Source organism: Mercurialis annua, linkage group LG6 (genome assembly GCF_937616625.2).
Source record: "Mercurialis annua linkage group LG6, ddMerAnnu1.2, whole genome shotgun sequence".
Taxonomy (NCBI): domain Eukaryota; kingdom Viridiplantae; phylum Streptophyta; class Magnoliopsida; order Malpighiales; family Euphorbiaceae; genus Mercurialis; species Mercurialis annua.
Genome location: NC_065575.1, coordinates 11,480,311 through 11,501,205, shown reverse-complemented (window position 1 = coordinate 11,501,205; position 20,895 = coordinate 11,480,311). Strand labels below are relative to the sequence as shown.

Genomic DNA, 20,895 nt, shown 5'->3' with positions numbered 1-20,895 from the left:
TCATTCTTGCCTGATTGATTTCTAAATTTAATCTAAATATCGAATTTTTACTAAAACATATATTAAAGTATTAATTTAATTTTTTTTTATTTCGGATGAATTAGACCTTTTTAATATGTATGATTCTAGAACTCATGAGAATTAGAATCAACTTTTTTTTTCCCTTCAAATAACCATAATTTACAATCTTCATATTAATATTATTTTCTTTTAGAAGTTTTTTAATCGTTTTCTTTTTTATTTAAATTTAGTTTATAATTTTCAAAGACTACATGTTTTTTATTTTATTTGTACAAAAAATTCCATCTCTTTTTTATAGTCTGTATATGTTTAATTAATGAAGATGGAGCAAAACAATGAATTTTAAAATGAAAAAAAAATACCATAATTATTACTATAATTTTTTTTTTGAATTTAAAGACAAGTTTCGTTGCCAAAGTTGTGTTTTTTGCAATTTTTAATTGAGTTAAATAAATTCTTCCATATTCAAAACAATGTTTTGATGTTGTTGAATATGAATTTATATCTTATTAATTAAGTGTTAGTTTTATATTAAATAATTTTTATATTGATGAGAAAAGAAATACATATTTAATTAAAAAATATCAATTTTCAAAAAATTATCAATTGTGTTTAATATTGTTTTTTTCTATCAGATATACCATTATATGAAGTTTAATTAATATAATATATTATCTATTTGTTTTATTTAGATTTTGTATGCCATCAGATCTGTTTAAATATTAAATTTAAATATAAATCATACATATATGGAATTTTAAATATTAAAACAACTAAGTTGTTCTCTAAACTGTTAAAATTTAGATAATTTAAATTACTAATTCAAGTTCATATTTTTATTTTCAAATCTTTTAGTATAAGAAATATAAAATTGAAATTTCTGAAGCGAAGTGAGAGTTTTCTACTAGTAAGAGTTAAAAATTGATCTACATTTTTTTTTTCTTCAAAGGGTTTTTAGGCCCCATAGTTAGAATCCATTAATCAAGATTAAATTACATAAAAAAAGTCATATTACAAGACTAAAATATGATCTTTCAATTTGTAGATCTAGAAAACTAACAAAGCTATCATACAAGCTAAGTAAATCGAAGGAGCGGCAAATTTAGCCATAGATTCCGCATAAGTTTTTGACGCAACGAGAAGCAAGAGTTCCGTTGGAGCGGGACTTGGATATGCCCTTTACTCCGATAGACCGGCCATACCCGACCCGCTTGAACCTTTGAAAGTTTGTGTTTCCGATCATCTTTATCAATGGAATTCTAAGAAGATAGATCAATAGCTTTTCAAATCGTAGATCTACAAGAGATTACCTTGAAAGCCCGAACAATCGCTAAAAATTCTTGAACGATCTAAGAAATCAAGCCACAAAATACTACAAACTATAAAGAAATTCTTAAAAAAAAAATAAGATCCTTACCGGAGCGATAACCTTCAAATCGACGAGGTCTTATTGAAAACAAGAATAAACTATGTAGTATTTATTAATCATGGGCGGAGAGGAGGTGATTTCCGATTAATCGGAAATCACCTCCTCCCACCCTTCAAAATATGAAAATGGAGAAGAAGTTTTTAGAGAGAAGGGGGAGCAATTTTTAGAGAGAGAATGACCTGAATCGATTTATATCAAATCCAAATTTATCTAATATAACATATTATACCATCTAATTGTATTGAATATAAAATTGTTTCTAGCTGGAGAGAGGTCAGATACTCTTGATTAAGAACCTTATTTTAGTTTCACGTGTAGTCTGTCTTCACAACTTGAAATTAATACTAATAATATACTCATAATAATAGTATTTGAAAAATATAATTATTAATCCCTATTTACTCCACCTTAACTATAAACTAGCACTTCTAAAAAACTGAAGATTATATGATTGCTATAGAGGCATATACGAGCCAAATTTGGTAATAATTTTGTCTATAAGGGTAACATTCTTTCATGAGTAACTTTCCTGTCATCATTGAATGAAAGGACTAGATATCCATGTGCATTAATGATATTAATCTTACAGGTGAATAGATTAAGGCAATTAAAAAGATCAGTATTAATTTCATGTAGCATTTGAAATTCGCATGTTTTGATGAAAGAAACCAATTGACAGTGTAGTAATTCAATTTCATTTACAACTTTATTAGTGTACATATTCATAATTATATCATCCTAAGAATATTAAAGTGTTAAAAAATATTAAAAAAATCCAAAAGGAAACGACAAAGAGACTGATCATAAGTATAAAGATTGAATCATTTATTCTCCATTAGGTAGGATTATGCAGACCGTTAGGTGAGATTTATGATGATTATTCTAATAAAACTAATACTAATAATCATCCTCATTCTTTATCATTAATTAGCAACATCTTGGACACTGCTATATTGATATAAGATTGTAATTAAAAGAAGAGTTCATGATATAAAAATTCACCAATTTTACATGTTTTTTCAATTCAATCACATTTTTTAAAATTTCTCATAAACAAACATCAACTTTCATTTTTTTTCCAAATTCATACACGGTAGTGATGTGACACTAATTCATTGGTGCAATTTGTTGAGGTGTAGTTCATTTTTAATCTATGAATGAGTGACATGTCTGCACCGTGTATGAATCTGGAAAAAAATGAAAATTAATTTATGTTTATGAGAAATTTTAAAAAACATGACTAAATTGAGAAAACGTATAAAATTAGTGAATTTTTATAATATTAATTCTTAAAAAAATAATGTAAATAAATATTTTGTGTGCTAAAACGTAGTTCTCACACTAGGGTTTCATCATTAATTTGGCGCAAAACAATAAAAATCTCTTTGATGCTACTTTTACTAAAGAGAGTCAACCTCATGATGCTATAAATTTTGAAAAGGTAAAAATTGATTTTACGGAGAATTCTAAAATACCATCATAGTACTCTATCCTTTTGTTTCCGTTTAAAAACAGTCAAAACTTTTATACATAAATTAAAAAAATATTAATGATTATAATTTTTTTATTTTATTTCTGTTAATTATGATTCTATGATTTGTGTATTTATTTATAGTCATTAATTATATATAAAAAAGTAAATAGAATAGAAAAATTCATATAAATTGTCACAGAAAACACGATATGGTCTTTTTAAATGGGACATGTAAAAAAAAAAATATTTCCTTTTAAATCGGACGGAAAAAATATATTTTATTTGTGGAAAAGGGATAAATATTGCCCTTATGGTTTATAGTGAAATACAACTAAGCCCTTAATGAGGTTTCTGATTACAAATAACCAATTAACGATTTTAAACCAGTCTAATTAAACCCCACTCTCCAACTTTGTTAATATTATATTTTAGAAAGCTCCGTTACACTTGTTGATATGGAGAGTGAAATTTTTTGTCTACGTAAATTAAATTACACTAAAGAATGAGAATGAGAATGGAAATAATTCTTATTATTTGTGTTTATTTTTTCAAATTACATTAAGGAACGGGAATGGAAATGTGATTACCACTTCAATGGGAATCACTCATTTCCCCCTTACCCCATGAGAAAGGACTTTTGAGAATGGAAATCAAAATTTAACAAAATATTTTAATGATAAATAATAAATATATAATTATTAAAAAAATTATTTTTAATATTAATTTTAAAGAATATACTTAAAAAATTAAAAAATATTTTTAATATTTTTTTTAAAAATATTTTTTTATTTTTTAAAAAAATATTTTTTATTTTATTAAAGAAAAATAATTTTTTTTATTTTTTAGAAAAATATTTATTTTTTATTTTTTTATAATAATTTTTTAATTTTTTTAAATATTTTTAATAAATAATAAATAATTTTTTTTATTAAACTTTACCAATTTCTATTTCTACACTAATTTTGAACCAAACAAAAAATGAAAACAATTATTCCATTCCTTCCCATCCATTCCCAATCTTAAACCAAACGGCCCCTTAAAATTATTGTCGTACTATAAAATTTCATCAACTTTTTCAAATATTCTCAAATTAAGATCTTAAAATTAAAATGTTGTTCGTCCAAAACGTGAAATTGGTCATCTTTTTTATTCCATGTTCATCCTATCAACATGTTTTTTGAACAATATCTTGGATTTGTTATGGTGTGCGTAGAAGTATGAAACTAGAGAGATAAAAGGAGCGCAAATCAGAGTATAAACTAACACAAATGAAACTAAAACTAACACAGACGAGAAGGTTTCCAATCTTGAAAAATATTAGTAAGCAAATCAACTTTTAACTAAAATCGAAAAGAAAAATTCAAGTCTTTCATCTTGATTCTTTTTTATTTAATAAAAAAATGGTAAAAGGTACAAAAGAAATTCTCCAAGTTTACCTAAAAGTATAAGACAGCCCCTTAACTTATTTTTGGCACAAATATATCCTCATAGTTCTAAAATCGAACAAAAAACGCCTCCGTTTATGACTTTGACAATCGGACGTTAAACTGGTGATGTGGCACCAGGAAAAAAGTTCAAAAACATAATTTTTAAAATATTTACCAGATTCATATTTAATTTTTTTTTTATTTCACCGTCATAAAAGGTTCAAAAGTACCCTTAACTTAAAATTTATTCAATTAAACCCTCTTCTCCACCATTTTTTTTAATAAACATATTTTCTCGACCTTCTTTCCGGCAACCCCCGGCTCACCAACTTGTATCCACCGCTGTCTCGAACCCGCCGCCACGCCGCCGCCCTCTTCCGTCTGTCTTCCCCAAAGGGGAGTTTTGTTCGATTTTGGAACTGTGAGGGTTTAACTGTGCTAAAAGAGTTGTCTTGTACTTTTGGGTAAATTTGGAGGGTTTTTTGTACCTTTTGCCTAAAAAAAATCAAAGCAACAGGGGTGGAAAAAAATTCCCACTTAGAATGGTAGAAATTTTCGCGTTCGGCTATTTAAAAAATTTCAAACAACTCTAAACAATGGTAATAATTTGCACTTGCACAGACGGTCAAAAAAATAAAATTGCCCCTAATATTTGTTCGGACGGGACTCTCTCCGGATCTGCGCTTAGCAGCAGGGGGATGGATGAATATCTTCAAATTTGGGAAATGGACGATCTATACAAAAAAATTATTCAAGAACAAGCAAATGGGTTGCAGGTAAAAGAAAATTGGATGACATATAACAGAAGAGTTTGATTAAATGTATTTTTGTAGATATGTTTTTTCTTAAGAAACGAATCTGATACGGTGCAGAGACACCAACAGAATTACTGCTCTGAAAAAAGAAAAGGCCTAACTACATAAAAATATTCTATTTCTTTATTTTTGATTTGTTTTTGATTTTATATGTTTATGAACTTGCATATGACTCAATCTGGATTGACATTATCAACAAGTAGCAAGTGCTCCAAGCATCTAACCTGGAGTTTCTAACATATAACAGATAAACGGACATTTAATTCCAATTACATGCATAAAGTCTAAACCGGATGTAAAAGTGAGATTGATTTTAGATTTACCGTCTTTAATATCTATACAGTCACTAATTACAGTTTTCATGCCAGTCTTAGGATTTCTATGTGATTTTATTGGTTTAGAACTAGATTAACGTGATTATATGATTAATCTTTCTAATTATAAATTTGGACATACATTCAAAGAAGTAAAAATTGTCTGCGTACCCAAATGGAAATTGATATACATTCAAGGTTAGAGATACTTTTAAAACTTATTATGGGGTATGTAGAAGTTGTCAGTCGTTTTTCTGTCTTTACAATAAAATTCAGGGTCTTGCGGAAGTTGCTCTTTTAGTCAACACGAGTCCACTGGATTGAAACGGGGTTGATTCCGAGTTCGGATGAAGCGAAAATTGTTACTGGAAGTTGCTGGCCGTCGTTTGGGCGTCAAAGCCCATATGACATGACATGTCTCTATTGCTGACGTGGCAAAAGTAAGCTGACTAGGACTGGTCCGGATAATTACATAAAATAAAACTACAACTAATAAAAGCCCATTGGTTCAAACAGGAAGTGATCCTGAGCCCAAATGAGTGCGAAAAAACGAAAACAAGATCTGGAAGCAGAAATGAAGACCTAAAAGTGTTGATAAACTAGGGATCATGGCGCCAAAAGGAGTGGCGGCAGCGACACTCTAGTCTGGCTGCGGCACAAGATCATTCCAGGTTTGTCCGATTATTATTTTTATCAAAAACGTGTAAAAACACCCAAAAACACATAAATAAAAATATGAAAATTCATATAGACAAAAATAGCATGTTCAACGGCGAGTAAAACTACCTAAATACAGATCGATAGGTGAAACTCATGAAAAATCATGGAAAATTACTCGTGAACGCAAAATAGCCTAACCATACATCCTATTGATCAAAATTGAATATAGTATGTATAACAAACAGTAAGTATGTTATATGAATTGAAATAGGTGATAGGAGTATTTTACTCCTATTTAGAGTGTTGTTTCCGCATGCTTTTATTATGTTTTATCACGGTTTTATGGTATTCCGAATGCCTTATTACGCGTTTTAGTATTTCAGGTACTTGGGAGCATTGCGGAAGCATTTTGGTGCAAAAGTTGAAAAAGTCGACAAAAGAGATGCGAAAGCTCATTTGCAATTCTGAAAAGATGAACCCTCTGCACTATTTGGCCAATTTGAACCAGATAGAAGCTTCAAATGAAATTGTATTCTTCATGAAAGTTGAAGTAGACATCTTAAGCTTTCCAACGGTTCAAGAATCGACTCAATCAGACATTTCTACACCAAGATACGAAGTTTTGAAGATCGCAATCTGGAGCGCAAAGGGCAGCTCGAATCGAGCTCACCTATTTCATTGTGTAGCTCGATTCGAGCTACAACATCCTGAACTCGGATTACTTGAGCTCGAATCGAGCTCCTCGCTTAACCATAGTGAGCTCGATTCGATCCAAGGCATAAAAAAGGGGGGATTTCGGATTTGAATCATCAAAAGGCTTGATTCACATTGCCATTTTGGGCCCAACACTCTTGTAGTTGATGTTTTTATTTCCTCTTTTGTCTAGTACTATATAAACAACATTATCTCTGTTTTTAGGTCATGAGATTATTACTCAATTTTATTCCTTTTTGATTATTGGCTCTCTTAGAATAGAATCTCTTTAGAATTAAGTGCTCCACAGCTCCCACCATTGTTGGTACCTTTGAAGCTTTTATTGCTTTGTAAGAACAAAATCTTCATTATTAGTACAAGTTTATTTATTATTGAATCTTCATTATCTCTTATGGTTTATTGTTCTACTCATTTAATTAAGGTAGCCCTTCTTTACTTTTTAATGCTATATTGTTCTTATTCATTGTTTGCTTGTGTTGCTTTAAGCATGAGTGGCTAAACCTCCTTGTTTGGGGGGTTGATATGAATCCTAGTTAATGCATGATTGGGTTAGGATTTGGGTTTGTGTTGATGTTCTAATTAATGCTCCTAAGGTTTGCTTAGATTAGCTACCTAAGTATTGTTGTTAGATTAAGACTCACCTTGAGAGAGGGTTTGTTAATTGGAAAGAATTGATTAGATGCTTAATTAGTGACACCATGAGGGTGGGTTAATGATTAAGTGGCCATAGAGTTGTGATTCATAGTAATTGCTCTAATTGTGTTTAGTGCTACGAGAGTAGGTTAAGCTTGATTAGGTGTGGTTTTGTAACTCTTTGAGGCTCCAGAGAGCGGAAGTTGCAATTCCGAAACGCTCAGCTCTCGTTTTATTACTCTAATCTCGAAACCCGTGATTGCATGACCTAGGTGGATTGTTGACCTCCAAACCTCGTTTATCATTTGAATTCCCGTTATGTTGTTAATCATTTAGTCATTTATAATTGTTAATTCTAGTTGTTAGTGGCAAGTTTGGTGTTAGTAGAATTGTTAGTGTTAAATTGATACTTGAACCAGATATTTGAAGTGCTAAACGAATTGAATAACAACTAAAATTCATTCTCATCAATCGCTCTAGATTCTCAACAATAGGATTTCTCAACAATAGGATATCTAAAAGTATCGTTGTGAGTCCATGTGTCGTTTTTTGGATATCAGCACATAGCATATAGCTTAGATAGTTGTTCCAACATTTGTTAATGCTGAAGATTAGTTTGATTGACTCAATATGGCTGGATTTTAATTATGTGGAGGATGGGTGGTTAGGTTATACTATGTAAAATTAGGGTTCGTGTATTAATTACTTGCTTCCCGCCTTGATTTGTGTTTTAGTCATGCTATTTATAAAGGCTGAATTAAGGTTAAGGTTAGGTGTTTAAATTAGATTGGAATTCTACTTTAGCTTAATTAATTGTTAATTCCGTATTTATCAATGTGTTCCATGAAAAGGTAAAAAGGTCATTTTTGGTTCATGAAACTGTCAAAAATGGCTTTCAAGGCCACTAAAATTAGATTTTGGATAATTTTGTCTATCAAACCTACAAATTGGCCCATAAATTTTTAAGGCATTGTAATTAGTCCATTTTCTTAGACTTCTATCACAATCCCTTTGGATTTTTATAGGTTATTTGCGACAAATACGCTTCAGTCCTTCGAGTTTGTCGCTGCGTATTAATCTAGTATGTTTAAATTCTAATATACAAATCACTAGCTCGTCACCCAGAGTGTCTCTAGAAATTATCATCGGACGCTTCAATCTCTAATTACTTTTATACCTGTTCGAAAAAGAGGTGTCTAAAACCATCATGGAGCAAGTTAGTACTATTTTATATAAAAAACTATATAGTTCAATAATCTTTTAATAAAAAAAATTAAGCTTAATAAGCAAAAAAACGCTTCACCTTTTAGCCCCTTTTTAGTTGCACCCCGAAGTTGCAAATTTGTCCAATTCACCCAAATTTGCACCTTCGAGTTTGTCGTTGAAATAAGTCATTCATTTTTAACTTTTTGTGTGGAAAAGAGTTCAAACAAATACTTTATAAGGGTTTTTATGAATTTTTCTCGAGTTGAAAAGAGTCCAATTTGATTTTGAGGTGAAATTAAAAACTAAAGGTGTGAATTTGGATGAATTGGACAAAATTACAACGCTAGGGTGCAACTGAAAAGGAGCTGAAAGGTGGACGGTTTTTGGTGATAAAGCAAAAAATTATAATTTGATAACAATTTTATAACTTTTATGACTTTGGTAATTGTTTTCGGTAATTATTTTGTACCGTTTGATAATTCGGTAACCGCTTTTTTTTTTAAACACTCTTAAACTAACATGGAAAGTTTTAATGTAAACAATTAGCAAAAACCGGTTGTCACATACATATTTTTGGCCGAAAAATTCTCAATTAAAATAAAATTCAAGATTAGTAACTAAAGTTAAATATATCAAAATTCAGTAGCAAAAATGAAATAAAGTTATAATTAGGTATATAAAGAATCGGTTAACCTATTAAAAGATCATAAATAAAGTGGATATTAAACTCTGTAGATTTTCTACTTATAGAATGGTCACTAAATAATTTTTTCTTATAAAATAGTCATTGAACTATATCTTTTGTTATAAAGGAGTTCACTCATATAAAACTTACTCTTTTAACGCTAAAGTACAACAATTTGGTTACGTGGCAAGCAAAAATCACAAAAAGATACACAGTTCAATGATTTTTTTATAATAAAAGGTATAACCAAGTGACTTTTTATAATTCATAAAACCTTTAGTGTTTTTTTGTACGAAAATATCTTTGTAAACAAAAGGTATAGTTCAGTCAACATTTTGTAAGAAAAGTTTGTTTAGTGATCTGTTTATAATTTGATAAAAGTCTAGTGATTGATAGAGTTTAATATCCATTGAAGTTATAAAAATTATAAGAACTTAAGTAGCAATTTGCCCCCTCAACATGTAAGCAATAGGCAATTAACATATAAATTAATTTTATGGGCAGATTAGTCATGAACTTGCTGGTTAATGAGCAATTAGCCCCATTTTGAAAAAATAGCTTAAAATTTGATGATAAATTACCAATTGAGGAACAAATAACTTACAAATTTAGGGGGCAAATAGCTAAAATGTGGCTAATTGCCATAATATGCAAGTTCATGATTAATTTGCCCATAAAGTTAATTTGTGTGTTAATTGCCCATTGCTTACAAGTTGAGGGGGCAAAATGCTACTTAAGTCAAATTATAAGTCTAAAAAAACCTATGAATCATGATACTGGTGAAAAACCTGTTACCATAAACAATATCTTAAGAGTTTTAATTTCTAAGTCCATCTCAATATAACGCAATTATGAGGTTCTTACCTGCACAGTTTCCATGTCTTAGTTTTATCTATCTCCCTTCTCGAATTAGGGTCAGAATTTTGGAGGAAAAAACCACTCGAAGCTTGAATTAATTATGAAATTCAACATTCAGATATGCATTAACATATGATAGTTATATCAAATAGATGTAAGAACATCAGTCTGCAGGTGTACGTTATTAGTCTTTTTCTCATACTTTGATACCATAGACACTTCAAAAACCACATATTAACAAACCAAAACCCTAATCACCAGGTTTTGTAGTAGCGCATGTAATTCTTCACCCAGTTTGTTCATGTGGTGAAGCATCCAAGGTGACACGAATATACGGGTTCTAGCGTAAGATCTAGATCGTTCCTCCTTGCCTCTTGTCCTTCTTCCTGATAGTTGCCACTGCATTGCGAATCAACAGTATGTACCATGTTTATGTTAACTCTTTACATGAAAAAATTAATGGGTTAATTGCAAATTAATACACGAACTTTACCCTAATTTGCAATTACAACACGAACTTTGAAACTTGACAACTTAATACACCAACTTTCATTTTTTTGGCAAATTAGTACACCGACCAATCATACAACAACACTTGGCTGTATATGACAATGTCCACGTTAGTGTTTTTCCAGTTTGGTGTATCAATTCGCCAAAAAATGAAAATCGGTGTACCAATTTGCCAAGTTTTAAAGTTCGTGTTGTAATTGCAAATTAGGGTAAAGTTTGTGTATTAATTTGCAATTAACCCAAAAATTAATAATACAAGGCTAACTATAGACACGCCTATACAATGTGACAATGAGAACATCGGTTTAATAGTTTCAAGATTAACAAAATCTATTATGTCGGAGGCAAATGTAGGAGACATAAAACCGAGAGATTCTTAGGTAGACTCGGTCTACCACGTCATTCGTGAACTAACCTATTACGTTATGACACGTCATTAAAATAGTGGTATTAGTGTAATTTTGTTTATTACTTATTTACATTTTTGAATGGTAATATTACAATAGTGCCACTATTTTAATGACGTGTCATAACGTAATAAGTTTAGTCCACGGATGACGTGGTAGACCGAGTCTATCTAAGAATTTCTCCATAAAACCATTGCAATAGTTTAATATTAGCATATTCTGTAATGGTTCGTCAACGTTGTTATAAGTCATTTATGTAATAGTTAGAGAATTCAATAGAAACACTAATTTGGCTTATTCTAATGCCAAACTGTTTTTATATCTATAATTTTAGCCATTGTATCAAATATGTTTCTAAAATTTAACTTGAACAAATATTATGTTCCATCAATTTTATAAATTGAGAAATTATTTTCAGCTAATATAATCCTTATTTTAAACAAAAATAACTGTTTTTAAACTGTATTAAAGATCAATTGTGTAAAACCATCATTTATAGAATCAATCAGGAAAATAGGTATAGTTTTAGGTTTGGATATATTAAACAATTATCCAAATTTATAAAATTGGCGGATCATAATGTCCAAATTATATTCCAGAGATGTATTTGATAAAATAATCAAAGTTGTAGATATAAAGAAATCCTTTTGGATGATTTGCTTACTCTCTAAGTCGTAGCCTTTAGTGTGCAACTTGTTTGCCTCTTCTTGTGCGAAAGGTTGGTGTAGTTAAGCGGTTTTGCCACTTCTCGTGGCCTTTTATAAAAAAATTATTCATAAAAAAAAAAAAATCCTTTTGCCTCTTCTAATCAGATTTCTTGCTTTACTAATTGAAAAGCTCTCTAATTCGGATCTATTCGTTCATAATTTTGTCGTCAGGAACAAATCTTATGATGTAAAAATTCTAAAATGCAATTGCATTCGGTTATATAATCATGCTGTGCAATCATGAATAAGCATAGAGTTAAGTTACCTCATGTTTAGACATGGAAGTGGTGGCTGTGAAAGAAGGAATGGTGAGACATTATTGCCATGGTTTTGCGGCTCCCAGAGTGACTGCTGTGCCACAGCCTTCTCCTTCTCCTTAATCTATTATCAACCCAATAAAAGTTATGGTTTATCACAGCCATATATTTGATAAAAGTCGTCGTGAAAAAATAACATTACGCCAACACGCACAACCAAGTTTGTCGTTGTTAAAACTTTTTAACACCCATATTTTGACTTTAGGATATTCGTCGTTACTAAAACACTCTTTTCTTGTAGTGAAATTAATTGTTCATCCATGTAACATTAATTAAATGCGAAGACAATATGATCATATTAGCTAACTAGCCAAACATCTTTCAGAATAATATAGGAAAACTCTTGTTATTATACTTACTATCCTAAAATGTGCACTTTTGTTAGTACAGATCTACATAAGAAATTACTTCAATTGATATTCTGTTAAATTCTCATAAACTGTCTCCACAGGAAATAACGGTTTCTCATTCAATTTTTTACAAGTATACAATCCATCTTTTCCTTATTCTAGTCTAGACTTTTTTAGGAGTCCGGATTGTATAATCACGAGATGATTTTGTATTCCTTAATCTCTTGAGTCGTAGCCTTAACTGTGCGTAAGCTCTTGAGTTTTAGGTTCTTTGTAGCCACTACTTGTGGTTTTAATATACTTTACATTGATCACAAAATTCTCGTAAACAAAATTCTGTTCCTTCTAATACTTATAAAAGAAAATTCAAAATCACTTTTTACGTGCTAAACCGAAGAATATTGGACTATCGTATCATATTGAAAATTGTTGAAACTTGATTTGCATTTTAATGAAAAACAAGGAAGCTTACCTGCTTTGCTAGCATGTTATTCTGATCCTGTATTGCTTTCTCCTGTCATTAATCACCAAAATCAGAAGATAGACATGGTGAATACAAGGGAACTATAGTTAATTAGTTCACTTGACTCGGGACCTAATCAATTCTTATACTAATCAATTTAAACACTAAGCTAGTTAAACTTGATACCATAAGCCATTAAATTTAAACACTAAGCTAGTTAAGGGGATAGCCGAAAATAAGGAGCGGCTAGGGGAACGGATGCTCACTCTGCCTCCTTTATTTCCGTCCCTGGTGGCGACAACAATGACTCCATAACTCAAAAGGCACGCGACGACAACAATTAGACTGATTAATTCTAATGCATGTTATGCAAAGAAGAGTGTGTGTAATTGCATCTTTTTTAAAGACAATGTATACCTTTTTCTGAAGCTCAGAGATGGACTCATACATAAGTTGGTTCTGCAAGAAAAAGAAACAACCATACAATGATAAAAACAATAGAGCTAAAATGAACTTGGAATTTGAACCAAAAGTATACTTTTCTTGTTCGAATGTGCTTAAGAGCAGTATCGAGCTGTTGCTCCAGATTTTGTAGCTCTTTCAGGCTCAATGAATCTAAATCTTCTCCCAAATAGTGCCTGTTAAGTTTTAATCGAGCACTTAATTAATCTAAAAGCATTATTTTACAAAAAAAAAATGAAGAAAATTTATTTGTTTGAGTACCTATGGTTTCTCTGCAAAAGCTCCACCTTCGCCTTGAGTCGGTTATACTCCAAAGTCCAATTCTCCTGCTTCAATAATAAATAACTAATTTATTAATGATTAAATTCATTGAGACAAACATATGCTAAGCATAACAATTAACTTCAATAATAATGTATGCATAAGCATACCTGAGAATTGAGATCAGATGCTATAAGTTGCCTCTCTGCATAAGAATACCTCTCATAGCGTTCCAGAATCTTTTCCATGCTGTTTTTTGAAACAATATGATCAATTGCATTTTAATGCATACAGAATTATAACAAAAAGATTATATTAATTTCACCATTCTATTTATAGCCCATGGTCCAAGAGTTCATATGCATATACAAATTTTGAAATTAAAAAATGCGAACAATTTAACCATTAGTAGTGGAAACTTGACAAATATATAAAGAACTAACGCCACATATATAATAGCTTCTAAAACGCATTGATTCAAACAATTATTGATTCAATGGAATTTCAAAATTAAGAAATAAAGCAAAAAATCATCCTTTATTATTCAAAAACTTATCAAAGTCTTAAATTTACATATAAATAAAAAAACAATGAAACCCTAATCAGAAAGTAAAAGAAAACCCTAGACGAAAAATTGAAAATAGAAATAATTGATCAAATACATTAATCATACTTTCGGAGTCCTAAATATTGAATTTGGTCCAAAAGCGACCGACATCCTAAGCGAGTCTGATGTATATCGATCTTTGGACCGTTCATATAACATTAGGGTCCAAAATCGCCTAAAAATCACATCTCATACTTGGAAAGAATTAAAAAAACTGTTACTATCACGATTTTCAATCATTTTTCTCTCAAAATGTTAATTTACGAATAGAAATTCCTCCAGAAAAATTTACCAATCATGTTGATTGGTAACTAATTAATAATATGATAACGGTATTCACCAAGTGACTAAAAAATTTTACAAATAGAAGGCTTAATAATACTAATTATACAATGTGTGATTCATCAAAAAAAAAAATTATACAATGTGTTAATGCATATATATCTAATGAACAAGGAAACAGAAACCAACATAAGATTGAGACTCATACTAAAAATAGAGTAAGCACTGTATCTAGGGCATCCCCAGGCATAGCATGACATGGGCAATGTACGTTCTTTCAGAACTCTGTCGTCACCTCAAGGTATAATTGCAGCAGTGATTTAAAGACATTTTCGTAGCTCCGTAGATGGCCAAGTATAAATAGTGCTTATACACAGTAATGTCTGGCATAGTGACATGTTCCAAGGTTAGGTGTCAAGCTTGGAACAGGCAGTTTTTAAGCTAGAAATTATATTCATGAGGTTAAAGTTTTTCAATTGTTTTGGGCTAAAGAAACATGTTCCTTCAAATTTCTAAAAAAATTATCAATTACGTCAATAATCAATAAGTAAATTTAAGCTACCGGCTAGTGTAAATAAAATAAATAAAACACTAACTTCTTGTAGTTTTACTATATGTATCACTTTGCTATTTCTAAAGTGATGTAAAAAAACACACAATGATTTTACACATTTATAACTTTTATCCTTTCAATAGATATATCATTAAAAAAATTGTACAGTTTGTTCAGTCAATTTAGCAAGTTGGATATCCAAACTCTAAATCAATCAATGTTTTTTAAGATAAACGAATTATACTGTCAAAGTATGTTTTAAGAATATAATTATCAAAACAGTCAAAATTATAGATGGTTTAATGTCTTAAAAATATCAAACTTTTATACTTAAAGTCAATTACAAATAAAACTTTCAAAATCACATCATTTAAACTGTTTTTGGAGGTTAATGTGTCAAAAATTATAGCCAATTTTAAAAATAATCAGATTTTTAACAAACGTACTAGCCAAATGAAGGACCTAAATTTAACAAAATCTGATTATTTGTTAAAATTTGCTATAATTGACTCATAAATTTCTATAACAAGCTAACTAATGTGATCTTAAAAGGTTTTGTTATAATTCAACTCAGAGGAGAAGATTTGGTATTTTGTAATTGTTTTTTAGAGGTTTAATAGGTAAAATCAGATATAATTGCTATTTAATTTGTAATTAACCAAAAAAATGTTTTGTTCAAAATTGATAATCAATAAAACTAAAAAAAAACTAATAAAATATAATAATTACGAAAGTAAATTCAAAAAAACCAGATCAAAGTGTATAAAAATTATTTTCATTTTTTTAGAATATAATACTAAAAATAAACATCATAACTTGAATAAATGTCTTTTTCGCTATCGAAAAATATTTCTACGAGTTCTTCGGACCGTATGAACTAATTTCGGCGAAGACTAATTCAAAAATCCCCTTACGAGAGCCTCCTATTTCAACATAGGCTATAACAGTTAATTCTAAAGTATTATGTACTTAGTGAATATTCAATTTAGATATAGACTATGACAACGTTGTCAACATCAAAAAATAATTTTTGAACACAGCTGATAATGGTAACCTAGATGGCCCTAGAGTTTGTAGTCTAACCTGTGTGCTGTTGAGTTTCTAATGCATGTTGTATTATATCAATGTAAAACCTCACTTTTTTATTTTATTTTTTCCAATTCTACTGATGTAAATTTTCCACTGTGTGCTTGTGTCATCTACAGGTTAATTCAAGAGATTAATGTACCATGTCTATAATTAGGCTGAGCTAGCTTATTTTGGTTCTTTGTGAAGGGAAATTATGCATAATTGCTCTACCAAACCCTATTTATTATTCTCTTTAATCTAAATTCAACGAATAATTCATATAATATGTGCATTTTGTAGCTTATATAGCAGCTCAGAAGCTGGAGAAATGATTGTTTGAATTGCATTTAGCTAGATTTCTAGTTCTAGCTGTACTGTCAGTTGTCGTCATATGTTATTCTTAATTTGCACAGTTAAGTTACGAATTAAAATCTTTCAAAAAACTATTGGCAAAACAGGGGAAAAAAGAAGATTTGAAATTTTAATTTTTTTTTATCTAAATCAGGTTTTACAACATGCATTAGAAACTCAACAGCTCACAGTTTAGACTACAAAGTCTAGGGCTATCTAGGTTAACATGTCAAATGTAACCATGTTCAGCTGTGTTCAACAATTGTTTTTGGCTTATCCCCTTAAAAACCCCTCACCTTTTATCCCCAATTCGTTTGCACCCTCACGTTGTAAAACCACCAAATATACCCAAATTACGACCTTTCAATTTCAATTGCACCCTCAAGCATTAAACTGATCTTATTTCACTTGAAAAAATCGGTTTATTTTTGTTTTAAATAAAATATTAAGTACTATTTTAAAATATATGTTAAAATTTAAAATATTGATTTGAACATTTTTCAAGTGAAAAGAGGTCAATTTAATGTTTGAGGGTACAATTGAAAGTGAAAGGTCGTGATTTGGGTATATTTGGTGGTTTTACAACGTGGGGGTGCAAACGAATTGGGGGTAAAAGGTGGGGGGATTTTAAGGGGATAAGCCATTGTTTTTTGATGTTGACAACGCTGTGATTGTCTAGAACTAATCTAACTCAGATGCAACAAAAACTCAGCTAGAAATTTTGAATCTGATTCTCTTATGTGTACTGTGGCTCATTTGTCATCCATGGATTCGAGCTATTAATTAATGCTTCTGAAATATTTAAGTTATATTTAAATTTAGAAAATGCTTTGACTGTAATTCTCATTGTTATAAATAAGAAAGATTCAAAGTTTTTGTCATTTGTTTCTAATTATAGAATTTGACCTTGATTTTAATAAAAATGGCAATGTTATTGTTGTATGGTTGATTACAAATTTAAGTATCGATTTATTCCATTAATTTTCAGTTCACGATTGATTAATTCTGAAATCAATTTTATAATAAAGTACTCTCTAGATCTGCCATTATTGATCAATTAGTCCAAGTTTTTTTGTGAAATAATCTCCAATATAAACTTATTTTCAAAAATTCTCTTATTTAGGCTAATTGATCTAAATTATCAAATTCAAAAGATGATTTGTGACAAAATTAAATTTTAAGGTTAACTAGATCTTCTTTTGATGCATGTATTGTCCCGACTAATTTGAACCGAGGCGGATAAAATTTGTTAGAGCGACAAATTGTTTGGATGATGTTGCACAACAAATGCGTGAAGTAATTACTCTTTTCGGTATCTTTGGTTTTTTAATTTTTTTTTATTATAAATAATTCACTTTATAAATCTGACAAAAATATAAATATCTTTTTAATAAAAACTATCATCTCTTTTCACAAAAATATTTGAATAGCTTTAATATAAAATAGTTTAGTAATATAAAGTGAAATCTTACTAAAATTAAAATTATTTAATGTCTATCTTAATTATCGTTAAATATTCTTAATATACATATTTATGAATTAAGGTCATAGTTAACTTTCTGATCTTAAATTGTACATATGTACTACCTTCGCAATCTTTTGTTTAATTTTTTTCAGAAATTGTACCTAGTAATTAGCACTTCATAAAATTTCTGTATAACGAATTAAATTATTTCTTATCCTTAATTTCTCATGTAACAAACAGGATCCAATTTATGAAACTCTATATTCATAAACAACAATAGTACCGATCACAGTATACCACTTTTTACATTAAAGAATTACTAAAACAGAAAAAACTCTGTCTTAAACCAAGTGAAGATCAACAAAAAGAAAAAGGAAAACCTAAATAAATAGTGAAAATTGTGCAAGTCGCAGGTTAGATGATATACGCCTAGTTACACTATATATAATACCAAACGAAATTAAATAAAGTAAATAATTCATAGATCGGGGGTTTCAATAAATTTTTGATCGATTTTTTATTTTTAAAAAGGAGACTTAAAAATTCATTAATTTTTCTTACTGAGAAACAAGTTTGACATCGAAATTCTCTGTTCCCACACATGCAGAATAACATAAGACATGCAAACAAACAGTTTAGTATTACTCAAAATTGCCAGTAGTGTGGATCTGAGACAGATGTCAAGATGGGATTTTCTTGTAGAAATCTAAGACTCGAAGAAATTAACAAAGAGAGAGAGTAAAAAGGCAGATCAAGGTTTTCTTATCTTTTTTTCTTGCGTTTTTTTTAAACACCTAATTTTTTTTTAAAATATTAACTGGACTTGCACCCAGAATTGTATGCTAGGTTAAAAAATAGACCTCCAGTCAGAAATAGAAACTCAAAACAAACTGGAGTACCCAGTGGTTTTGTTAAAAATACTCAGAATAGCAACAAAAAAGAAGTCAAAAAAATGAAATTAATTGCATTTTCTGAATTCTTCAAGACTTATTATTAGTAAAAAAACTTAGAGATTTTTAGTATCATTTTAAGCATGCTATTTAGCAAACAGAAGCATGGATAATTACAGAATTTCCCGAGAAAAAAGTGACAAGAAAATCCAAGAAAAGAAACCAGTAAACCAAAAGAAAACCCAGATCTTATGTTCCAAAACCAGAAGAAAACCCTAAAAAAAGCAATGAACAAAAAATACAGAAATGGTAGAGATAAGGAACAGAAAAAATTACCAAGAATCAGTAGAGTATTCAAAGAGTTTGCCTTTATGAGAGAAAACAATCAAACCCACTTCAGCATCACATAAAACTGAGATCTCATGAGCTTTCTTCAGCAATCCACCTCTTCTTTTTGAAAATGTTACTTGCCTATTGATCTTGTTCTCTATCCTCTTCAGCTGAACCCTACCCCTTCCCATCTTTATATAATTTTTTTTCTTTCCTCAAATTAACCCAACAACCAAAATCCAAGAAAAAACCAAAAAAGAAACCTAATTACACACAAGAAAGGGAAATATTTTTGATAAATAGAGAAGTAAAGTTGCATAAATAAGGGTATAGTTTGGTTTCTTGTTCTTGCTACATATGAAGCATTTTTCCAAGAATTGCATGCACCTACACTTGCATTTCTCTTTATATATAGATATGAAAATGGCAAGTTAGATGTTGAATGCTGGTTTATTAGGAAATTAGGGGATTTCTGCAAAACCAGAGTGGTTTTTTTAGTGTGTGCTGTCGGCTTCTCATTGGTTCACAGTTGTACAATCTATTCCTTTTCTTGTATATTGTGTTAATTGTTTGGTTTGTTTGATTTTCTTTTGTTTTATAGATTTATATTCTTTTGTGTATATAGATTAGATTAGATTAGATTAGGTTTACTTTGGTGTCAGATATCTACGTGATGAAGCATATATATTCATTAGTATTGATGCTTTCTTAATATAACTAGTTGTTTTCACTGTTTTCCTCAAAAATTGGAAAATATTGTATTCCTATTCCACTCTTTCTTTTAGTGTAGTGTCACTAGTAATTTTGACTTGTTTTTTCAGTTTTCTTAAACCTAATTTTGTGACCTAATCGCCTGTTTATAGTCCAACCAATGGAATAGGTTCTCATCAATGGGTTCGATTATCTCCTTTTGAAAAACAAAATATATGTATTTTTAAATTTTTATTAATACTCGGTTTACTTTTTTATCAGTTAATGAAGAGTGTTTATCCCATACATTGATTGTTGTGTCGTGTCATATTGTTTTTTGATAAATGATAATTTATTAGCTCAACCAAAAAAGAGTGGGAGGCAAAAAGCCTTTTAAAATGGTAAAACTATAAAAAAAATGAGCATTTGCAAAAAAAAAAAAATTAATTATTACTTAATTTTTTAACTATTAATTTTTCTGCATAACTAACGTATCATTAATTTATTGCACAAATGACATGCGCAGCGGTTGCGTGTAATAATTTTTCGTTAATAAAATTAAACTTTAGTAATTGTCAATTACTACAAATCAGCCAAATTTTGGTCTATCTTGATTTCCAATTTTGAGCGTCTTTGGACGTGATTGAATCAGTCCAATTTACTAGCTTATTCCAATATTTAAAGTCTGTTTGATTCGACTATTATTATTAATTGTTGCTTATAAATGTTAGTTTATAGCAGTAGCTAATAGTTGATAGAGAATAATTATTAACGATATATAATTAATTATTTTTTTTAAAAGATTCATACTTTGTATCACAATAAAGTAAAATATTTACAATATATTATTTTATTTTTTTCTTTACAAAAATACTTTTCATATTTTTAAGAATATTACCTTATATCTTTTATTAACAAAAATTCATCTCTCGTTTTCTTCATCTTC

At 29.6% G+C, this 20,895-nt stretch overlaps 1 protein-coding gene across 1 annotated transcript; it reads right to left on the bottom strand.

Moving 5' to 3' along the window:
- Nucleotides 1–10,357: 10,357 nt before the first annotated feature.
- Nucleotides 10,358–19,760, bottom strand: LOC126685928 (truncated transcription factor CAULIFLOWER A). The gene is given in 9 exon segments (XM_050379935.2): nt 10,358–10,604; nt 10,607–10,635; nt 12,126–12,241; nt 13,000–13,041; nt 13,408–13,449; nt 13,529–13,628; nt 13,714–13,778; nt 13,884–13,962; nt 19,266–19,760. Coding segments are annotated over 9 exon segments (792 nt in total). The 5' UTR covers nt 19,451–19,760; the 3' UTR covers nt 10,358–10,470.
- Between the last annotated feature and the right edge of the window lie 1,135 nt (nt 19,761–20,895).